This window comes from Narcine bancroftii, chromosome 10 (assembly GCF_036971445.1).
Source record: "Narcine bancroftii isolate sNarBan1 chromosome 10, sNarBan1.hap1, whole genome shotgun sequence".
NCBI lineage: Eukaryota > Metazoa > Chordata > Chondrichthyes > Torpediniformes > Narcinidae > Narcine > Narcine bancroftii.
In genome coordinates this window covers 53,024,822-53,048,847 of record NC_091478.1, presented here as the reverse complement: position 1 = coordinate 53,048,847, position 24,026 = coordinate 53,024,822, and the positions used below count along the sequence as shown (strand labels likewise).

Below are 24,026 nucleotides of genomic sequence, written 5' to 3'. Positions count from 1 at the left end.
TTCCATTCACTCCCTATTACTGACTCTATAACCAGAGGGAGATCTGTCTTTCCCTATTGCAGAATCTATAACCAGAGGGTGATCTCTTCCTGTCACTCCATATTACAGACACAGTAACCAGAGGGAGATCTCTTCCTGTCACTCCCTATTACTGAATCTGTAACCAGAGGGAGATGTGTCACTCACTCTTACTGACTCTACAACCAGAGTAAATCACTTCCTGTCAATCCCTATTACTGACTCTATAACCAGAGGGAGATCTCTTCCTGTCACTCCCTATTACTGAATCTGTAACCAGAGGCAGATCTCTTCCTGTCACTCCCTTTTATTGAACTGATAACCAGAGGCAGATCTGTCACTCCATATTACTGACTCTATTACCACAAGGAGATCTGTCACTCCCTGTTACTGAATCTATACGCAGATGCAGATCTCTTCCTGTCACTCCCCGTTATGAACCTTATAACCAGATGGAGATCTGTCACTCCCTATTGCAGAATCTATAACGAGAGGGTGATCTCTTCCTGTCACTGCCCGTTATTGACCTTATAGCCAGAGGGAGATCTGTCTCTCCCTATTGCAGAATCTATAACCAGAGGGTGATCTGTTCCACTCACTCCCTCTTCATGAATCTATAACCAGAGGGTGATCTCTTCCTGTCACTCCATATTACAGACACAGTAACCAGAGGGAGACCTCTTCCTTTCACTCCCTATTACTGACTCTATAACCAGAGGGAGATGTGTCACTCACTCTTACTGACTCTACAACCAGAGTAAATCACTTCCTGACAATCCCTATAACTGACTCTATAACCAGAGGGAGATCTGTCACTCGATGTTACTGACTAAATAACTAGTGGTAGATCTTTCACTCCATGTTACTGACTCCATAACCAGAGGGAGATCTGTCACTCCCTGCTACTGACTAAATAACTAGAGGGAGATCTGTCAATCCGTATTATTGACTCGATCGGCAGAGGGAGATATCTTCCTGTCACTCCCTGTTACTGACTCAATAACCAAAGGAAGATCTGTCGCTCCCTATTACAGAAACTATAACGAGAGGATGATATCTTCCGGTCACTCCCTCTTAATGAATCTATAACCAGAGGATGATCTCTTCCGGTCACTCCCTATTACTGATACAGTAACCAGAGGGAGATCTCTTTCTGTCACTCCCTATTACTGACTCTATAACCAGTGGGAGATCTCTTCCTGTCACTCCCTATTACTGACTCTATAACCAGATGGAGATCTGTCACCCCCTGTAACTGACTCAATAACCAGAGGGAGTTCTGTCACTCTTGTTACTGACTCTTTAACCAGAGGTATATCTCTTTCTGTCACTCCCTTTTATTGACCTTATAACTAGAGGGAGATCTGTCACTCCCTATTACTGTATCTATACCAGAGGGAGATCTCTTCTTATCACTCCCTGTTATTGACCTGTTAACCAGGCAGTGATCTGTCACTCCGAGTTACTAACTCAAGAACCAGAGGAGATATCATCGTGTCACTCCCTGTAACACTATCTAAAATCAGAGGGTGATCTCTTCCTGTCACTCCCTATTATTGACTCTATAACCAGACGGAGAACTATCACTCCCTGTTACTGAATATAACCAGATGGAGATCTGTCCCTGCCTATTGCAGAATTATAACCAGAGGGCGATCTCTTCCTGTCACTCCCTCTTTATGAATTTATAACCAGAGGGTGATCTCTTCCTGTCACTCCCCGTTATTGACCTTATAACCAGAGGGAGATCTGTCACTCCCTATTGCAGAATCTATAACCAGAGAGAGACCTCTTCCTGTCACTCCCTATTACTGACTCTATATCCAGAGGGAGACCTGTCACTCCCTATTATTGACTCTAAAACCAGAGGGAGATCTCTTCCTGTCACTCCCTGTTACTGACTCAATAATCAGAGGGAGATCTTTCACTCGCTATTACAAACTCGATAACAATAGGGAGATCTGTCACTCCCTTTTATTGACTCTATAACCAGAGGGAGACCTCTTCCTGTCACTCCCTGTTACTGACTCAATAACCAGAGGGAGATCTGTCACTCGCTATTACTGACTCGATAACCAGGGGAGATCTCGTCCTGTCACTCCCTATTACTAACTGTATAACCAGAGGGAGATCTCTTCCTGTCACTCCCTATTACTGACTCTATAACCAGAGGGAGATCTTTCACTCCCTATTACAGACTCTATAACCAGAGGCAGATCTGTCACCCCCTGTAACTGACTCGATAACCAGAGGGAGATCAGTCACTCCTTGTTACTGACTCTTTAACCAGAGGTATAACTCTTCCTGTCACTCCCTATTATTGAATCTGAAACCAGAGGCAGATCTCTTCCTATCACTCCCTTTTATTGAACTGATAACCAGAGGGAGATCTGTCACTCCCTGTTACTGACTCAATAACCAAAGGAAGATCTGTCGCTCCCTGATGCAGAATCTATAACCAAAGGGTGATCGCTTCCTGTCACTCCCTCTGAATGAATATATAACCAGAGGGTGATCTCTTCCTGTCACTCCCTATTACTGACACAGGATCCAGAGGGAGATCTCTTCCTGTCACTCCCTATTACTGACTCTATAACCTGAGGGAGATCTGTCACCCCCTGTTACTGAATATAACCAGAGAGAGATCTGTCCCTGCCTATTGCAGTATCTATAACCAAAGGGTGATCTCTTCCTGTCACTCCCCGTTATGAACCTTATAACCAGATGGAGATCTGTCACTCCCTATTGCAGAATCTATAACCAGAGTGTGATCTCTTCCTGTCACTCCGTCTTAATGAATCTATAACCAGAGGGTGATCTCTTCCTCTCACTCCCCGTTATTGACCTTATAACCAGAGGGAGATCTGTCTCTCCCTATTGCAGAATCTATAACCAGAGGGTGATCTCTTCCTGTCACTCCCCTTTATGAATCTTATAACCAGATGGAGATCTGTCACTCCCTATTGCAGAATCTATAAACAGAGTGTGATCTCTTCCTGTCACTCCGTCTTAATGAATGCATAACCAGAGGGTGATCTCTTCCTCTCACTCCCCGTTATTGACCTTATAACCAGAGGGAGATCTGTCTCTCCCTATTGCAGAATCTATAACCAGAGGGTGATCTCTTCCTCTCACTCCCTCTTCATGAATCTATAACCAGAGGGTGATCTCTTCCTGTCACTCCATTTTACAGACACAGTAACCAGAGGGAGATCTCGTCCTTTAACTCCCTATTACTGACTCTATAACCAGAGGGAGATCTTTCACTCGCTATTACAGACTCTATAACAAGAGGCAGGTCTGTCACTCCCTATTACTGACTCTTTTACCAGAGGGAGACCTCTTCCTGTCATTCCCTGTTACTGACTCAATAACCAGAGGGAGATCAGTCACTCCCTGTTACTGACTCGATAACCAGAACCAGATCTGTCACTCCCTATTACTGACTCTATATCCAGAGGGAGACCTGTCACTCCCTATTATTGACTCTAAAACCAGAGGGAGATCTCTTCCTGTCACTCCCTGTTACTGACTCAATAATCAGAGGGAGATTTTTCACTCGCTATTACAAACTCGATAACCATAGGGAGATCTGTCACTCCCTTTTATTGACTCTATAACCAGAAGGAGATTTCTTCCTGTCACTGCCTGTTACTGACTCAATAACCAGAGGGAGATTTTTCACTCGCTATTACAAACTCGATAACCAGAGGGAGATCTGTCACTCCCTGTTATTGATTCTATAACCTGAGGAGATCTCTTCCTGTCACTCCCTATTATCTACTCTATATCCAGAACGAGATTTGTCACTCTCCATTATTGACTCTATAACCAGCGGGAGACCTCTTCCTCTCACTCCCTGTTACTGACTCAATAACCAGAGGGAAATCTGTCACTCGCTATTACAAATTCGATAACCATAGGGAGATATGTCACTCACTTTTATTGACTCTATAACCAGAAGGAGATTTCTTCCTGTCACTGCCTGTTACTGACTCAATAACCAGAGGGAGATTTTTCACTCGCTATTACAAACTCGATAACCAGAGGGAGATCTGTCACTCCCTATTATTGACTCTATAACCAGAGAGAGATCTGTCACTCCCTATTACTGACTCTATAACCAGATGGAGATCTGTCACCCCCTGTAACTGACTCGATAACCAGAGGGAGATCTGTCACTCCCTGTTACTGACTCAATAATCAGAGGGAGATCTTTCACTCGCTTTTACAAATTCTATAACCAGAGGGAGATCTGTCACTCCCTATTATTGACTCTATAACCAGAGGGAGATCTGTCACTCCCTATTACTGACTCTATAACCAGATGGAGATCTGTCACCCCCTGTAACTGACTCGATAACCAGAGGGAGATCTGTCACTCCCTGTTACTGACTCAATAATCAGAGGGAGATCTTTCACTCGCTTTTACAAATTCTATAACCAGAGGGAGATCTGTCACTCCCTATTATTGACTCTATAACCAGAGGGAGATCTGTCACTCCCTATTACTGACTCTATAACCAGATGGAGATCTGTCACCCCCTGTAATGACTCGATAACCAGAGGGAGATCAGTCACTCCTTGTTACTGACTCTTTAACCAGAGGTATAACTCTTCCTGTCACTCCCTATTACTGAATCTGAAACCAGAGGCAGATCTCTTCCTATCACTCACTTTTATTGAACTGATAACCAGAGGGAGATCTGTCACTCCCTGTTACTGACTCAATAACCAAAGGAAGATCTGTCGCTCCCTGATGCAGAATCTATAACCAAAGGGTGATCGCTTCCTGTCACTCCCTCTGAATGAATCTATAACCAGAGGGTGATCTCTTCCTGTCACTCCCTATTACTGACACAGGATCCAGAGGGAGATCTCTTCCTGTCACTCCCTATTACTGACTCTATAACCTGAGGGAGATCTGTCACCCCCTGTTACTGAATATAACCAGAGAGAGATCTGTCCCTGCCTATTGCAGTATCTATAACCAGAGGGTGATCTCTTCCTGTCACTCCCCGTTATGAACCTTATAACCAGATGGAGATCTGTCACTCCCTATTGCAGAATCTATAACCAGAGTGTGATCTCTTCCTGTCACTCCGTCTTAATGAATCTATAACCAGAGGGTGATCTCTTCCTCTCACTCCCCGTTATTGACCTTATAACCAGAGGGAGATCTGTCTCTCCCTATTGCAGAATCTATAACCAGAGGGTGATCTCTTCCTGTCACTCCCCGTTATGAACCTTATAACCAGATGGAGATCTGTCACTCCCTATTGCAGAATCTATAACCAGAGTGTGATCTCTTCCTGTCACTCCGTCTTAATGAATCTATAACCACAGGGTGATCTCTTCCTCTCACTCCCCGTTATTGACCTTATAACCAGAGGGAGATCTGTCTCTCCCTATTGCAGAATCTATAACCAGAGGGTGATCTCTTCCTCTCACTCCCTCTTCATGAATCTATAACCAGAGGGTGATCTCTTCCTGTCACTCCATTTTACAGACACAGTAACCAGAGGGAGATCTCGTCCTTTAACTCCCTATTACTGACTCTATAACCAGAGGGAGATCTTTCACTCGCTATTACAGACTCTATAACAAGAGGCAGGTCTGTCACTCCCTATTACTGACTCTTTTGCCAGAGGGAGACCTCTTCCTGTCACTCCCTATTACTGACTCGATAACCAGAACCAGATCTGTCACTCCATATTACTGACTCTATAACCACAGGGAGATCTGTCACTCCCTGTTACTGACTCTATCACAAGAGTGAGATATCTTCCTCTCACTCCCTATTAGTGATAGAACTCCTTGTTACAGACTCTATAACCAGAGGGAGATCTCTTCCTGTCACTCCCGGTTATGGACAGTATAACCAGATGGAAATCTGTCACACCCTGTTACTGACTCAATAACCAGAAGGAGATCTGTCACTCCCTGTTACTGACTCTTTAACCAGAGGGAGATCTCTTCCTGTCACTCCCTGTTACTGACTCTATAACCAGAGGGAGATCAGTCACTCCCTATTACTGACTCGATAACCAGAACCAGATCTGTCACTCCATATTACTGACTCTATAACCACAGGGAGATCTGTCACTCTCTGTTACTGACTCTATCACAAGAGTGAGATCTCTTCCTCTCACTCCCTATTAGTGACTAGAACTCCTTGTTTCAGACTCTATAACCAGAGGGAGATCTCTTCCTGTCACTCTCCGTTAGGACCGTATAACCAGATGGAAATCTGTCACACCCTGTTACTGACTCAATAACCAGAAGGAGATCTCTTCCTGTCACTCCCCGTTATGAACCTAATAACCAGATGGAGATCTGTCACTCCCTGTTACTGACTCTTTAACCAGAGGGTGATCTCTTCCTCTCACTCCCTATTATTGAATCTACAACCAGAGGGAAATCTCTTCCTGTCAATCCCTATGACTGACTCTATAACCAGATGGAGATCTGTCACCCCCTGTAACTGACTCAATAACCAAAGGAAGATCTGTCGCAACCTATTACAGAATCTATAACCAGAGGGTGATCGCTTCCTGTCACTCCCTATTACTGACACAGGAACCAGAGGGAGATCTCTTCCTGTCACTCCCCGTTATTGACCTTATAACCAGAGGGAGATCTGTCTCTCCCTGTTACTGAATATAACCAGAGGGTGATCTCTTCCTGTCACTCCATATTACAGACACAGTAACCAGAGGGAGATCTCTTCCATTCACTCCCTATTACTGACTCTATAACCAGAGGGAGATCTGTCTTTCCCTATTGCAGAATCTATAACCAGAGGGTGATCTCTTCCTGTCACTCCATATTACAGACACAGTAACCAGAGGGAGATCTCTTCCTGTCACTCCCTATTACTGAATCTGTAACCAGAGGGAGATGTGTCACTCACTCTTACTGACTCTACAACCAGAGTAAATCACTTCCTGTCAATCCCTATTACTGACTCTATAACCAGAGGGAGATCTCTTCCTGTCACTCCCTATTACTGAATCTGTAACCAGAGGCAGATCTCTTCCTGTCACTCCCTTTTATTGAACTGATAACCAGAGGCAGATCTGTCACTCCATATTACTGACTCTATTACCACAAGGAGATCTGTCACTCCCTGTTACTGAATCTATACGCAGATGCAGATCTCTTCCTGTCACTCCCCGTTATGAACCTTATAACCAGATGGAGATCTGTCACTCCCTATTGCAGAATCTATAACGAGAGGGTGATCTCTTCCTGTCACTGCCCGTTATTGACCTTATAGCCAGAGGGAGATCTGTCTCTCCCTATTGCAGAATCTATAACCAGAGGGTGATCTGTTCCACTCACTCCCTCTTCATGAATCTATAACCAGAGGGTGATCTCTTCCTGTCACTCCATATTACAGACACAGTAACCAGAGGGAGACCTCTTCCTTTCACTCCCTATTACTGACTCTATAACCAGAGGGAGATGTGTCACTCACTCTTACTGACTCTACAACCAGAGTAAATCACTTCCTGACAATCCCTATAACTGACTCTATAACCAGAGGGAGATCTGTCACTCGATGTTACTGACTAAATAACTAGTGGTAGATCTTTCACTCCATGTTACTGACTCCATAACCAGAGGGAGATCTGTCACTCCCTGCTACTGACTAAATAACTAGAGGGAGATCTGTCAATCCGTATTATTGACTCGATCGGCAGAGGGAGATATCTTCCTGTCACTCCCTGTTACTGACTCAATAACCAAAGGAAGATCTGTCGCTCCCTATTACAGAAACTATAACGAGAGGATGATATCTTCCGGTCACTCCCTCTTAATGAATCTATAACCAGAGGATGATCTCTTCCGGTCACTCCCTATTACTGATACAGTAACCAGAGGGAGATCTCTTTCTGTCACTCCCTATTACTGACTCTATAACCAGTGGGAGATCTCTTCCTGTCACTCCCTATTACTGACTCTATAACCAGATGGAGATCTGTCACCCCCTGTAACTGACTCAATAACCAGAGGGAGTTCTGTCACTCTTGTTACTGACTCTTTAACCAGAGGTATATCTCTTTCTGTCACTCCCTTTTATTGACCTTATAACTAGAGGGAGATCTGTCACTCCCTATTACTGCATCTATACCAGAGGGAGATCTCTTCTTATCACTCCCTGTTATTGACCTGTTAACCAGGCAGTGATCTGTCACTCCGAGTTACTAACTCAAGAACCAGAGGAGATATCATCGTGTCACTCCCTGTAACACTATCTAAAATCAGAGGGTGATCTCTTCCTGTCACTCCCTATTATTGACTCTATAACCAGACGGAGAACTATCACTCCCTGTTACTGAATATAACCAGATGGAGATCTGTCCCTGCCTATTGCAGAATTATAACCAGAGGGCGATCTCTTCCTGTCACTCCCTCTTTATGAATTTATAACCAGAGGGTGATCTCTTCCTGTCACTCCCCGTTATTGACCTTATAACCAGAGGGAGATCTGTCACTCCCTATTGCAGAATCTATAACCAGAGAGAGACCTCTTCCTGTCACTCCCTGTTAGTGACTCAATAACCAGAGGGAGATCAGTCACTCCCTATTACTGGCTCGATAACCAGAGGGAGATCTGTCACTCCCTGTTATTGATTCTATAACCAGAGGAGATCTCTTCCTGTCACTCCCTATTACTGACTCTATATCCAGAGGGAGACCTGTCACTCCCTATTATTGACTCTAAAACCAGAGGGAGATCTCTTCCTGTCACTCCCTGTTACTGACTCAATAATCAGAGGGAGATCTTTCACTCGCTATTACAAACTCGATAACAATAGGGAGATCTGTCACTCCCTTTTATTGACTCTATAACCAGAGGGAGACCTCTTCCTGTCACTCCCTGTTACTGACTCAATAACCAGAGGGAGATCTGTCACTCGCTATTACTGACTCGATAACCAGGGGAGATCTCGTCCTGTCACTCCCTATTACTAACTGTATAACCAGAGGGAGATCTCTTCCTGTCACTCCCTATTACTGACTCTATAACCAGAGGGAGATCTTTCACTCCCTATTACAGACTCTATAACCAGAGGCAGATCTGTCACCCCCTGTAACTGACTCGATAACCAGAGGGAGATCAGTCACTCCTTGTTACTGACTCTTTAACCAGAGGTATAACTCTTCCTGTCACTCCCTATTATTGAATCTGAAACCAGAGGCAGATCTCTTCCTATCACTCCCCGTTATGAACCTTATAACCAGATGGAGATCTGTCACTCCCTATTGCAGAATCTATAACCAGAGTGTGATCTCTTCCTGTCACTCCGTCTTAATGAATCTATAACCACAGGGTGATCTCTTCCTCTCACTCCCCGTTATTGACCTTATAACCAGAGGGAGATCTGTCTCTCCCTATTGCAGAATCTATAACCAGAGGGTGATCTCTTCCTCTCACTCCCTCTTCATGAATCTATAACCAGAGGGTGATCTCTTCCTGTCACTCCATTTTACAGACACAGTAACCAGAGGGAGATCTCGTCCTTTAACTCCCTATTACTGACTCTATAACCAGAGGGAGATCTTTCACTCGCTATTACAGACTCTATAACAAGAGGCAGGTCTGTCACTCCCTATTACTGACTCTTTTGCCAGAGGGAGACCTCTTCCTGTCACTCCCTATTACTGACTCGATAACCAGAACCAGATCTGTCACTCCATATTACTGACTCTATAACCACAGGGAGATCTGTCACTCCCTGTTACTGACTCTATCACAAGAGTGAGATATCTTCCTCTCACTCCCTATTAGTGATAGAACTCCTTGTTACAGACTCTATAACCAGAGGGAGATCTCTTCCTGTCACTCCCGGTTATGGACAGTATAACCAGATGGAAATCTGTCACACCCTGTTACTGACTCAATAACCAGAAGGAGATCTGTCACTCCCTGTTACTGACTCTTTAACCAGAGGGAGATCTCTTCCTGTCACTCCCTGTTACTGACTCTATAACCAGAGGGAGATCAGTCACTCCCTATTACTGACTCGATAACCAGAGCCAGATCTGTCACTCCATATTACTGACTCTATAACCACAGGGAGATCTGTCACTCTCTGTTACTGACTCTATCACAAGAGTGAGATCTCTTCCTCTCACTCCCTATTAGTGACTAGAACTCCTTGTTTCAGACTCTATAACCAGAGGGAGATCTGTCACCCCCTGTTACTGAATATAACCAGAGAGAGATCTGTCCCTGCCTATTGAAGTATCTATAACGAGAGGGTGATCTCTTCCTGTCACTCCCCGTTATGAACCTTATAACCAGATGGAGATCTGTCACTCCCTATTGCAGAATCTATAACCAGAGTGTGATCTCTTCCTGTCACTCCGTCTTAATGAATCTATAACCAGAGGTTGATCTCTTCCTCTCACTCCCCGTTATTGACCTTATAACCAGAGGGAGATCTGTCCCTGCCTATTGCAGAATCTATAACCAGAGGGTGATCTCTTCCTGTCACTCCCCTTTATGAACCTTATAACCAGATGGAGATCTGTCACTCCCTATTGCAGAATCTATAACCAGAGTGTGATCTCTTCCTGTCACTCCGTCTTAATGAATGCATAACCAGAGGGTGATCTCTTCCTCTCACTCCCCGTTATTGACCTTATAACCAGAGGGAGATCTGTCTCTCCCTATTGCGGAATCTATAACCAGAGGGTGATCTCTTCCTGTCACTCCCTATTACTGAATCTGTAACCAGAGGCAGATCTCTTCCTGTCACTCCATTTTACAGGCACAGTAACCAGAGGGAGATCTCGTCCTTTAACTCCCTATTACTGACTCTATAACCAGAGGGAGATCTTTCACTCGCTATTACAGACTCTATAACAAGAGGCAGGTCTGTCACTCCCTATTACTGACTCTTTTACCAGAGGGAGACCTCTTCCTGTCATTCCCTGTTACTGACTCAATAACCAGAGCGAGATCAGTCACTCCCTATTACTGACTCGATAACCAGAACCAGATCTGTCACTCCATATTACTGACTCTATAACCACAGGGAGATCTGTCACTCCCTGTTACTGACTCTATCACAAGAGTGAGATATCTTCCTCTCACTCCCTATTAGTGACTAGAACTCCTTGTTACAGACTCTATAACCAGAGGGAGATCTCTTCCTGTCACTCCCCGTTATGGACCGTATAACCAGATGGAAATCTGTCACACCCTGTTACTGACTCAATAACCAGAAGGAGATCTGTCACTCCCTGTTACTGACTCTTTAACCAGAGGGAGATCTCTTCCTGTCACTCCCTGTTACTGACTCTATAACCAGAGGGAGATCAGTCACTCCCTATTACTGACTCGATAACCAGAACCAGATCTGTCACTCCATATTACTGACTCTATAACCACAGGGAGATCTGTCACTCTCTGTTACTGACTCTATCACAAGAGTGAGATCTCTTCCTCTCACTCCCTATTAGTGACTAGAACTCCTTGTTTCAGACTCTATAACCAGAGGGAGATCTCTTCCTGTCACTCTCCGTTATGGACCGTATAACCAGATGGAAATCTGTCACACCCTGTTACTGACTCAATAACCAGAAGGAGATCTCTTCCTGTCACTCCCCGTTATGAACCTAATAACCAGATGGAGATCTTTCACTCCCTGTTACTGACTCTTTAACCAGAGGGTGATCTCTTCCTCTCACTCCCTATTATTGAATCTACAACCAGAGGGAAATCTCTTCCTGTCAATCCCTATGACTGACTCTATAACCAGATGGAGATCTGTCACCCCCTGTAACTGACTCAATAACCAAAGGAAGATCTGTCGCAACCTATTACAGAATCTATAACCAGAGGGTGATCGCTTCCTGTCACTCCCTATTACTGACACAGGAACCAGAGGGAGATCTCTTCCTGTCACTCCCCGTTATTGACCTTATAACCAGAGGGAGATCTGTCTCTCCCTGTTACTGAATATAACCAGAGGGTGATCTCTTCCTGTCACTCCATATTACAGACACAGTAACCAGAGGGAGATCTCTTCCATTCACTCCCTATTACTGACTCTATAACCAGAGGGTGATCTGTCTTTCCCTATTGCAGAATCTATAACCAGAGGGTGATCTCTTCCTTTCACTCCATATTACAGACACAGTAACCAGAGGGAGATCTCTTCCTGTCACTCCCTATTACTGAATCTGTAACCAGAGGGAGATGTGTCACTCACTCTTACTGACTCTACAACCAGAGTAAATCACTTCCTGTCAATCCCTATTACTGACTCTATAACCAGAGGGAGATCTCTTCCTGTCACTCCCTTTTATTGAACTGATAACCAGAGGCAGATCTGTCATTCCATATTACTGACTCTATTACCACAAGGAGATCTGTCACTCCCTGTTACTGAATCTATACGCAGATGCAGATCTCTTACTGTCACTCCCCGTTATGAACCTTATAACCAGATGGAGATCTGTCACTCCCTATTGCAGAATTTATAACGAGAGGGTGATCTCTTCCTGTCACTGCCCGTTATTGACCTTATAGCCAGAGGGAGATCTGTCTCTCCCTATTGCAGAATCTATAACCAGAGGGTGATCTGTTCCACTCACTCCCTCTTCATGAATCTATAACCAGAGGGTGATCTCTTCCTGTCACTCCATATTACAGACACAGTAACCAGAGGGAGACCTCTTCCTTTCACTCCCTATTACTGACTCTATAACCAGAGGGAGATGTGTCACTCACTCTTACTGACTCTACAACCAGAGTAAATCACTTCCTGTCAATCCCTATAACTGACTCTATAACCAGAGGGAGATCTGTCACTCGATGTTACTGACTAAATAACTAGTGGTAGATCTTTCACTCCATGTTACTGACTCCATAACCAGAGGGAGATCTGTCACTCCCTGCTTCTGACTAAATAACCAGAGGGAGATCTGTCAATCCGTATTATTGACTCGATCGGCAGAGGGAGATATCTTCTTGTCACTCCCTGTTACTGACTCAATAACCAAAGGAAGATCTGTCGCTCCCTATTACAGAAACTATAACGAGAGGATGATATCTTCCGGTCACTCCCTCTTAATGAATCTATAACCAGAGGATGATCTCTTCCGGTCACTCCCTATTACTGACACAGTAACCAGAGGGAGATCTCTTTCTGTCACTCCCTATTACTGACTCTATAACCATTGGGAGATCTCCTCCTGTCACTCCCTATTACTGACTCTATAACCAGATGGAGATCTGTCACTCCCTGTTACTGAATATAACCAGAGGGAGATCTGTCCCTGCCTATTGCAGAATTATAACCAGAGGGTGATCTCTTCCTGTCACTCCCTCTTTATGAATTTATAACCAGAGGGTGATCTCTTCCTGTCACTCCCCGTTATTGACCTTATAACCAGAGGGAGATCTGTCACTCCCTATTGCAGAATCTATAACCAGAGAGAGACCTCTTCCTGTCACTCCCTGTTAGTGACTCAATAACCAGAGGGAGATCAGTCACTCCCTATTACTGGCTCGATAACCAGAGGGAGATCTGTCACTCCCTATTACTGACTCTATATCCAGAGGGAGACCTGTCACTCCCTATTATTGACTCTAAAACCAGAGGGAGATCTCTTCCTGTCACTCCCTGTTACTGACTCAATAATCAGAGGGAGATCTTTCACTCGCTATTACAAACTCAATAACAATAGGGAGATCTGTCACTCCCTTTTATTGACTCTATAACCAGAGGGAGACCTCTTCCTGTCACTCCCTGTTACTGACTCAATAACCAGAGGGAGATCTGTCACTCGCTATTACTGACTAGATAACCAGGGGAGATCTCGTCCTGTCACTCCCTATTACTAACTGTATAACCAGAGGGAGATCTCTTCCTGTCACTCCCTATTACTGACTCTATAACCAGAGGGAGATCTTTCACTCCCTATTACAGACTCTATAACCAGAGGTAGATCTGTCACTCCATATTATTGACTCTATAACCAGAGGGAGATCTGTCACACCTATTACTGACTCTTAACAAGAGGGAGATCTCTTCCTGTCACTCCCTCTTACTGACTCTAGAACCAGTGGGAGATCTCTTCCTGTCACTCCCTATTATTGATACCGTAACCAGAGGGAGATCTCTTCCTGTGACATCCCGTTATAGACTCTATAACCAGAGGCAGATCTGTCACTCGATGTTACTGTCTCCATAACCAGAGGGAGATCTTTCACTCCCTGTTACTGACTAAATAACCAGAGGGAGATTTGTCACTCCCTATTATTGACTCGATAAGCTGAAGGAGATCTCTTCCTGTCACTCCCTGTTACTGACTCAATAACCAGAGCGAGATCTTTCACTCACTATTACAAACTCTATAACCAGAGGGAGATCTGTCACTCCCTATTATTGACTTATTACCAGACGGAGATTTCTTTCTGTCACTCCCTGTTACAGACTAAATAACCAGTGGGGGATTTGTCACTCCATGTTACTGACTCCATAACCAGAGGGTGATCTGTCACTTCCAGAAACTGACTAAATAACCTGAGGGAGATCTGTCACTCCCTTTTATTGACTTGATAAGCAGAGGGAGATCTCTTCCTGTCACTCCCTGTTACTGACTCAATAACCAGAGGGTAATCTTTCACTCGCTATTACAAACTCTATAACCAGTGGGAGATCTGTCACTCCCTATTATTGACTTATTACCAGACGGAGATGTCTTTCTGTCACTCCCTGTTACTGACTAAATAACCAGTGGGAGATTTGTAACTCCATGTTACTGACTCCATAACCAGAGGGAGATCTGTCACTCCCAGAAACTGACTAAATAAGCTGAGGGAGATCTGTCACTCCCTTTTATTGACTTGATAAGCAGAGGGAGATTTCTTCCTGTCACAGCCTGTTACTGACTCAATAACCAGAGGGAAATCTGTCAATCGATCTTACTGACTCTATGCCCAGTTGGAGATCTGTCACTCCATGTTAGTGACTCCATAACCAGAGGAAGATCTGTCACTCTCTCTTACTGACTAAATAACTAGAGGGACATCTGTCACTCCCTATTATTCACCAATAACCAGAGGGAGATTTCTTTCTGTCACTCTCTGTTACTGACTCAATAACCAAAGGGAAATCTGTTACTCCCTATTACTGACTCGAGAACCAGAGCGAGATCTGTCACTCCCCATTATTGACTCTATAACCAGCGGGAGACCTCTTCCTGTCACTCCCTGTTTCTGACTCAATAACCAGAGGGAGATCAGTCACTCCCTATTACTGACTCGATAACCAGAGGGAGATCTCTTCCTGTCACTCCCTATTACTGACTCTATATCCAGAGGGAGACCTGTCACTCCCTATTATTGACTCTAAAACCAGAAGGAGATCTCTTCCTGTCACTCCCTGTTACTGGCTCAATAACCAGAGGGAGATCTTTCACTCCCTGTTACTGACTCTATAACCAGAGGGAGGTCTGTCACACCTATCACTGACTCTTAACAAGAGGGAGATCTCTTCCTGTCACTCCCTACCCTACTACCGACTCATTAACCAGAGGGAGATCGCTTCCCATCACTCCCTGTTACAGTATCTAGAACCAGAAGGAGATATCTTCCTGTCATTCCCTCTTACTGACTCTAGAACCAGTGGGAGATCTCTTCCTGTAACTCCCTATTATTGACACCGTAACCAGAGGGAGATCTCTTCCTGTGACACCCTGTTACAGACTCTATAACCAGAGGCAGATCTGTCACTCGATGTTACTGTCTCCATAACCAGAGGGAGATCTTTCACTCCCTGTTACTGACTAAATAACCAGAGGGAGATTTGTCACTCCCTATTATTGACTCGATAAGCAGAAGGAGATCTCTTCCTGTCACTCCCTGTTACTGACTCAATAACCAGAGCGAGATCTTTCACTCACTATTACAAACTCTATAACCAGAGGGAGATCTGTCACTCCCTATTATTGACTTATTACCAGACGGAGATTTCTTTCTGTCACTCCCTGTTACTGACTAAATAACCAGTGGGAGATTTGTAACTCCCTGTTACTGACTCAATAACCAGAGCGAGATCTTTCACTCACTATTACAAACTCTATAACCAGAGGGAGATCTGTCACTCCCTATTATTGACTTATTACCAGACGGAGATTTCTTTCTGTCACTCCCTGTTTCTGACTCAATAACCAGAGGGAGATCAGTCACTCCCTATTACTGACTCCATAACCAGAGGGAGATCTGTCACTCCCTTTTATTGACTTGATAAGCAGAGGGAGATCTCTTCCTGTCACTCCCTGTTACTGACTCAATAACCAGAGGGTGATCTTTCACTTGCCATTATAAACTCTATAACCAGAGGGAGATTTCTTCCTGTCACTGCCTGTTACTGACTCAATAACCAGAGGGAAATCTGTCACTCGATCTTACTGACTCCATGCCCAGTTGGAGATCTGTCACTCCATGTTACTGACTCCATAACCAGAGGAAGATCTGTCACTCTCTCTTACTGACTAAATAACTAGAGGGAGATCTGTCACTCCCTATTATCTACTCTATATCCAGAACGAGATCTGTCACTCCCCATTATTGACTCTATAACCAGCGGGAGACCTCTTCCTGTCACTCCCTATTATTGAATCTATAACCAGAGGGAGATCTGTCACTCCCTATTACTGACTCTATAACCACATGGAGATCTGTCACCCCCTGTAACTGACTCGATAACCAGAGGGAGATCTGTCACTCCCTGTTTCTGACTCAATAACCAGAGGGAGATCTGTCACCCCCTATTACTAACTCGATAACCAGAGGGAGATCTGTCACTCCCTGTTATTTACTCTATAACCAGAGGAGATCTCTTTCTGTCACTCCCTATTACTGACTCTATAACCAGAGGGAGATCTATTCCTGTCACTCCCTATTACTGACTCTATATCCAGAGGGAGACCTGTCACTCCCTATTATTGACTCTAAAACCAGAAGGAGATCTCTTCCTGTCTCTCCCTGTTACTGACTCAATATTCAGAGGGAGATCTTTCACTCGCTATTACAAACTCTATAACCAGAGGGAGATCTGTCATTCCCTTTTATTGACTCTATAAGCAGAAGGAAATTTCTTCCTGTCACTGCCTGTTACTGGCTCAATAACCAGAGGGAGATCTGTCACTCGATCTTACTGGCTCCATGCCCAGTTGGAGATCTGTCACTCCATGTTACTGACTCCATAACTAGAGGAAGATCTGTCACTCTCTCTTACTGACTAAATAACTAGAGGGACATCTGTCACTCCCTATTATCTACTCTATATCCAGAACGAGATCTGTCACTCCCCATTATTGACTCTATAACCAGCGGGAGACCTCTTCCTGTCACTCCCTGTTTCTGACTCAATAACCAGAGGGAGATCAGTCACTCCCTATTACTGACTCGATAACCAGAGGGAGATCTGTCACTCCCTGTTATTTACTCTATAACCAGAGGAGATCTCTTTCTGTCACTCCCTATTACTGACTCTATATCCAGAGGGAGACCTGTCACTCCCTATTATTGACTCTAAAACCAGAAGGAGATCTCTTCCTGTCACTCCCTGTTACTGACTCAATATTCAGAGGGAGATCTTTCACTCGCTATTACAAACTCTATAACCAGAGGGAGATCTGTCATTCCCTTTTATTGACTCTATAAGCAGAAGGAGATTTCTTCCTGTCACTGCCTGTTACTGCCTCAATAACCAGAGGGAGATCTGTCACTCGATCTTACTGACTCCATAACCATTTGGAGATCTGTCACTCTATGTTACTGACTCCATAACCAGAGGGAAATCTGTCACTCCCTGTTACTGACTAAATAACCAGAGGGAGATCTGTCACTCCCTATTATTGACTCTATAACCAGAGGGAGATCTGTCACTCCCTATTACTGACTCTATATCCAGAGCGAGATCTGTCACTCCCTATTATTGACTCTATAACCAGAGGGAGACCTCTTCCTGTCACTCCCTGTTACTGACTCAATCACCAGAGGGAGATCTGTCACTCCCTGTTACTGACTCTATAACCAGAGTTAGATCTCTTCCTGTCACTACCTGTTTCTGACTCGATAACCAGAGGGAGATCTATCACTCCCTGTTTTTGACTCTATAACCAGGGGAAATCTCTTCCTGTCACTCCCTATTACTAACTGTATAACCAGAGGGAGATCTCTTCCTGTCACTTCCTATTACTGACTCTATAACCAGAGGGAGACCTGTCACTCTCTGTTACTGACTATAACCAGATGGAGATCTGTCGCTCCCTGTTACTGAATCTATAAATATTGGGAGATCTCTTCCTGTCACTCCCCGTTATTGACCTTATAACCAGAGGGAGATCTGTCTCTCCCTGTTACTGACTCAATAACCAGAGGGAGATCTGTCACTCCCTATTATTGACTCTATAACCAGAGGGAGATCTGTCACTCCCTATTACTGACTCTATATCCAGAGCGAGATCTGTCACTCCCTATTATTGACTCTATAACCAGAGGGAGACCTCTTCCTGTCACTCCCTGTTACTGACTCAATCACCAGAGGGAGATCTGTCACTCTCTGTTACTGACTATAACCAGATGGAGATCTGTCGCTCCCTGTTACTGAATCTATAAATATTGGGAGATCTCTTCCTGTCACTCCCCGTTATTGACCTTATAACCAGAGGGAGATCTGTCTCTCCCTGTTACTGACTCAATAACCAGAGGGAGATCTGTCACTCCCTGTTACTGACTCTATAACCAGATGGAGATCTGTCACCCCCTGTTACTGACTCAATAACCAGAGGGAGATCTGTCACTCCCTGTTACTGACTCCATAACCAGTGGGATATCTCCTGTAACTTGCCTTTGTAGCCCCAGGAGTGCACTACGAATTATAACAAGCCATGGGCCATACAATACTAAGCCTGACAATTTTCAACCATCATCAGCTCCCTTATGAAGCCGTCTAAAGCCCGTACAGAGCTGCTAGCATTTTGGACTGGGTAGTTGGACCCTTCAGGGGAGCGCTGAGTGTTCGCTCCCCGCTCTCCATCGGTTTGTACCCACAACATCGCTGCCGTCTCAGCAGCTACAGCAGCACTGCTAGGTTTTTTCTTTAGTCAGCCACTAATGTGCTTTTGGCTGCAGTTGGCCTAGAGGCTGTAGTTTAGCCACCCCTGCCGCAGCCAGTGGCCACACCATATCATAACATAACTCCTACATTCAAATGCTTGTATTTATGAAGGTCAACGTGTCAAAATCTCTTCATACCTCTGACGCCCCTTTCAAGGAATTTTGTATCTGTATTCCCAAATCCCTCTGTCCTACCACACTCCTCATTGCCTGACCATTTGCCATGTATGTCCTGAAACCACAAAAATGCTTGAGGCACTTATCAAGTTTTGCAGCATCCACAGGAGGTAAAGAAATATTATGAGCATTTCAAGCCAGAGCCCTTTTCAAGGTATGAGTAAAAAGCAGGCAGGCGTCCAAATAAAACAAAAGGGCAGGGGGTGGAGTACAGACACAAGAGGTTAATTGGATATGGAGAGGAAGCCAGGAGAGAGGAAAGGTATATAATGATTGGGGTGGGGGGGATTTTTGCTCTGTGCTGGGGGAAGGATATAGAGGGAAAAGTAAGAGGGAAGGAGTCATTGAGAAAGATGGAAAAGAATACCAGAGAGACATTGAGAAAGATGGAAAAGAATACCAGAGAGACATTGAGAAAGATGGGAAAGAATACCAGAGAGGTCAAGGTTAATGCCATCCAGTGGGAAGATGGCCATCAATTACAATTACAGTGTCTACAGACTTTTGTGTTTCACACCATGTATATGTGAATCAGGCAGTGAAGGTTGGAATGCAAGTGCCTCAATTGGTGCACCTGGTCCACCTTCCAAAGTGCAACACCTCTCACTATAGAAAATTCCATCTACCATTTTGCAGCCCATTTTTCCAGCTGGAAAAATCCCACTGCAGTGGAGGCCCTTTGGCCCACAAAGTAGCTGACTTTGTTTCAGCTCGCATTGACTGGTTCTGCGACATGGTCCACAACTCACTTTGCCTTCATCCTCCTCAGGTTCTGAGCCTATCGCCAAGTGGACAGATTGCACTGAGAGCTCAAGGCGGCACCTGCGACATTGCTGTCACCTTCTCTCCATTTTGCCGGATGCCAGAGTTTGCAGAGGAAGTAATGGTGGAGTGCACAGGTGTCTCCAAGACCATCTTTATAATCCGGGGGAGCTGCCAGGGGACTGCGATTGTGCTGGACCAGGACTGCATCACGTTCGGGGCTGTGGTCCATCGCAGCAAGGCCACCCGCCATGTCGTGATGAAGAATGTCGGGGACATTGGGACAAGGTATCAAGCTCGCAATTCTCAATAAGTAACTTTTTTGCACAAGTGTCAGTGTCCGTCTAGAAATGGTCAGAAACATGGGTGTGCCACCCCCACGCCCCCCCCCCCACCTCACCTCAAGCATTAGCGCTATCTGTTGCACTCTCTTGGAACCTGCACTCTGGCAGGCACAGGTTCCAAGCCCATTCCAAACAATGAAGCAGAATGCAATCTGACCCACTCACTGCCGTACAGAAGAGGGCCAATAAAATGAAAACTGGAAATGCTGGAAATTCTGGGCTGGTCTGGCAACATCTGTGGGAAAAGAAGCAATCAGCAATCCAGGATGCAAACACTGCATTAGAACCTAAAATATAACACAGCTCAGGAAACAAGCCCAGCAACTAAGGCAGAACCAGTCCTCCACGACCCAAGAGAAGAGAGAAAAAAGCCACAATTAACTGGTATCACAAATGATACAGGCAGGGACATCATGTTAAGGAGGTCATGTTGCAATGATATTAAACTTGGGTCAGCACACTTGTCATTCTGGTCGCCCCATTACAGGAAAAATGCAGAGGCTTTGGAAAGGGCACCAGAGAGGTTTACCAGGATGTTGCTGGATTGAGGGTCTGAGTTGTGGATGGAGATTCAACCAACTTGAGTTGTTATACAAAGTTGAGGGGACCCCTTCTCCTCAGACTTTGGGTCCTTGTTCTGAATTTCCCCAACATCTTAATAGTACCCTCCTCAGTCTTCTAAATCACAGTGAGAATAAACGTAGTCCATCAGTCTTTTTTCATCTTCCAGTGCTGGCATCTCAGGGGTCAGTTGGGTAAACCTGCACTGTACACCTCAATGGCAAGAATGTCCTTCCTCAGATAAGGACACATAAACTGCATCAAATATTCAAAGTGTGGCCACACTAAGGCCCTATACACATAGGCCTTCCTGCTACTAGATTCAAAACTTCTCAAAATAAAGGCCATCATGCCATTGCTTTCTCAGCGCCTAAGGCACCTGCATTCCAACCTTCATCATCGCCTAAGGTACCTGCAGTCCAAAATTTACTGCCTGATGCACCTGCATTCCAACCTTACATGCCTGAGGCTCCTGCATCCAAACTTCGCCAACTGTGTCACCTGCATTCCAACCATCACTGGCTGATGCAGCTGCATTCAAACCTTCACTGCCTGATGCACCTGCATGCCAACTTTCACCACCCTATGTTCCTGCATCACAACCTTGCCACCTGATACACCTGCATTCCAACCTTCACCACCTGATACACTTGCATTCCATCTTCACTGCCTGATGCACCTACATTGAACATTCACCATCTGATGCACTTGCATTCTAACCTTCACCGCCTGATGCTCGTGAATTCCAATCTTCACCGACTGATTCACCGCACTCCAACGTTCACCTCCTTATGCACCTGCATTCCAACCTTCTCCACCTGAGGGACCTGCATTCTAACCTTTACCACCTGATATACTTGCATTACAAACTTCACTACCTGATGTACCTGCATTCCAATCTTCATCGTCCAATATACCTTCATTCCAACCTTTGCCACCTGATGCTCCTGCATTGCAAGCTTCAGCGCCTAATGCACCTGCATTCTAAACTTCACTGCCTGATACACCTGCATTCCAAAATGCACTGCCTGATGCACCTGCATTCCAATCTTCACTGCCTGATGCACCTGCATTCCAACCTTCACTGCCTGATGCAGCTGCATTTGAACCTTCGCTGCCTGATGCACCTGCATTCCAACTTTCACCACCCTATGTTCCTGCATCCGAACCTTCGCCACCTGATACACCTGCATTCCATATTCACTGCCTGATGCAACTGCACTCCAACATTCACTGCCTGATGCACCTGCATTCCAACCTTCATTGCCTAAGTCTCCTGCATTCCAACCTTCACGGCCCCATCTGCATTCCAACATTCACCACCTGATACACTTGCATTCCATCTTCACTGCCTGAGGCTCCAGCATCCAAACTTCACCAACTGTGTCACCTGCATTCCAACCATCACCACCTGATGCAGCTGCATTCGAACCTTCACTGACTAATGCGCCTGCATTCCAACCTTCACTGCCTGAGGATCCTGCATCCAAACTTCACCAACTGTGGCACCTGCATTCCAACCATCACCGCCTGATGCAGCTGCATTCGAACCTTCACTGCCTCATGCAGCTGTATTCCAACTTTCACGGCCCTATGTTCCTGCATCCCAACCTTCGCCACATGATACACCTGCATTCCATCTTCACTGCCTGATGCACCTGCACTCCAACATTCACTGCCTGATGCACCTGCATTCCAACCTTCACTGCCTAAGTCTCCTGCATCCAAACTTCACCACCTCTGGCAACAGCATTCCATCTATTACCACCTGATGCACCTGCATTCCAAACTTCACCACATGATACACCTGCATTCCAAACTTCACCACCTGATATACCTGCATTACAACCTTCATAGCCCTATGTACCTTCATTCCAACCTTCTCCACCTCATGCTCCTGCATTGCAAGCTTCAGCACCTGATGGACATGCATTGCAACGTTTACTGACTGATGCACCTGCATTCCAACCTTTGCAGCCTGATGCACCTGCATTGCATCCTTCACAACGAGATACACCTGTAATTCAACCTTCACTGCCTGATGCTCGTGCATTCCAATCTTCACAGACTGATTCACCTGCACTTCAACCTTCACCTCCTCATGCACCTGCATTCCAAACTTCACGGCCTGATGTACCTGCATTCTAACCTTCACCACCTGATACACCTGCATTCCATCTTCACTGCCTGATGCACCTGCATTCCGACATTCACTGCCTGATGCACCTGCATTCCAAACTTCACCGCCTGATGCACCTGCATTCCAACATTCACTGCCTGATGCATCTGCATTCCATCCATTACCACCTGATACACCTGCATTCGAAACTTCACCAGCTGATGTACCTGCATTCCAACATTCATCACCCTATGTACCTTCATTCTAACCTTTTCCACCTCATGCTCCTGCATTGCAAGCTTCAGCACCTGATGCACCTGCATTCCAACCTTCACGGCCTGATGCATCTGCATTCGAACCTTCGCAGTCTGATGCATCTGCATTCCAAACTTCACCTCCTGATGCACCTCCATTCGAACCTTCACCACCTGAGGCACCTGCATTCCAACATTCACCACCTGATGCACCTGCATTCCATCCTTCACAATGAGATGCACCTGTAATTCAACCTTCACTGCCTGACGCTCGTGTATTCCAACCTTCACCGACTGATTCACCTGCACTTCAACCTTCACCTCCTCATGCACCTGCATTCCAACCTTCTCCACCTGAGGCACCTGCAGTCTAACCTTCACCGCCTGGTATACCTGCATTCCAAACTTCACGGCCTGATGCACCTGCATTCCAACGTTTACTGACTGATGCACCTGCATTCCAAACTTCACAGCCTGATGTACCTGCATTCTAACCTTCACCATCTGATACACCTGCATTCCATCTTCACTGCCTGATGCACCTGCACTCCGACATTCACTGCCTGATGCACCTGCATTCCACCCTTCACTGCCTAAGTCTCCTGCATCCAAACTTCACCACCTCTGGCAACAGCATT

General features: G+C 45.3%; 1 protein-coding gene across 1 annotated transcript in view; it reads left to right on the top strand.

Moving 5' to 3' along the window:
- Positions 1-24,026, top strand: part of hydin (HYDIN axonemal central pair apparatus protein) — a 1,560,590-nt gene that overhangs the window by 1,504,646 nt on the left and 31,918 nt on the right. The window contains exon 79 of the mRNA XM_069900939.1: positions 20,118-20,398. Coding sequence (XP_069757040.1) covers positions 20,118-20,398 — 281 coding nt within the window. The remainder of the gene's footprint in view (positions 1-20,117; positions 20,399-24,026) is intronic.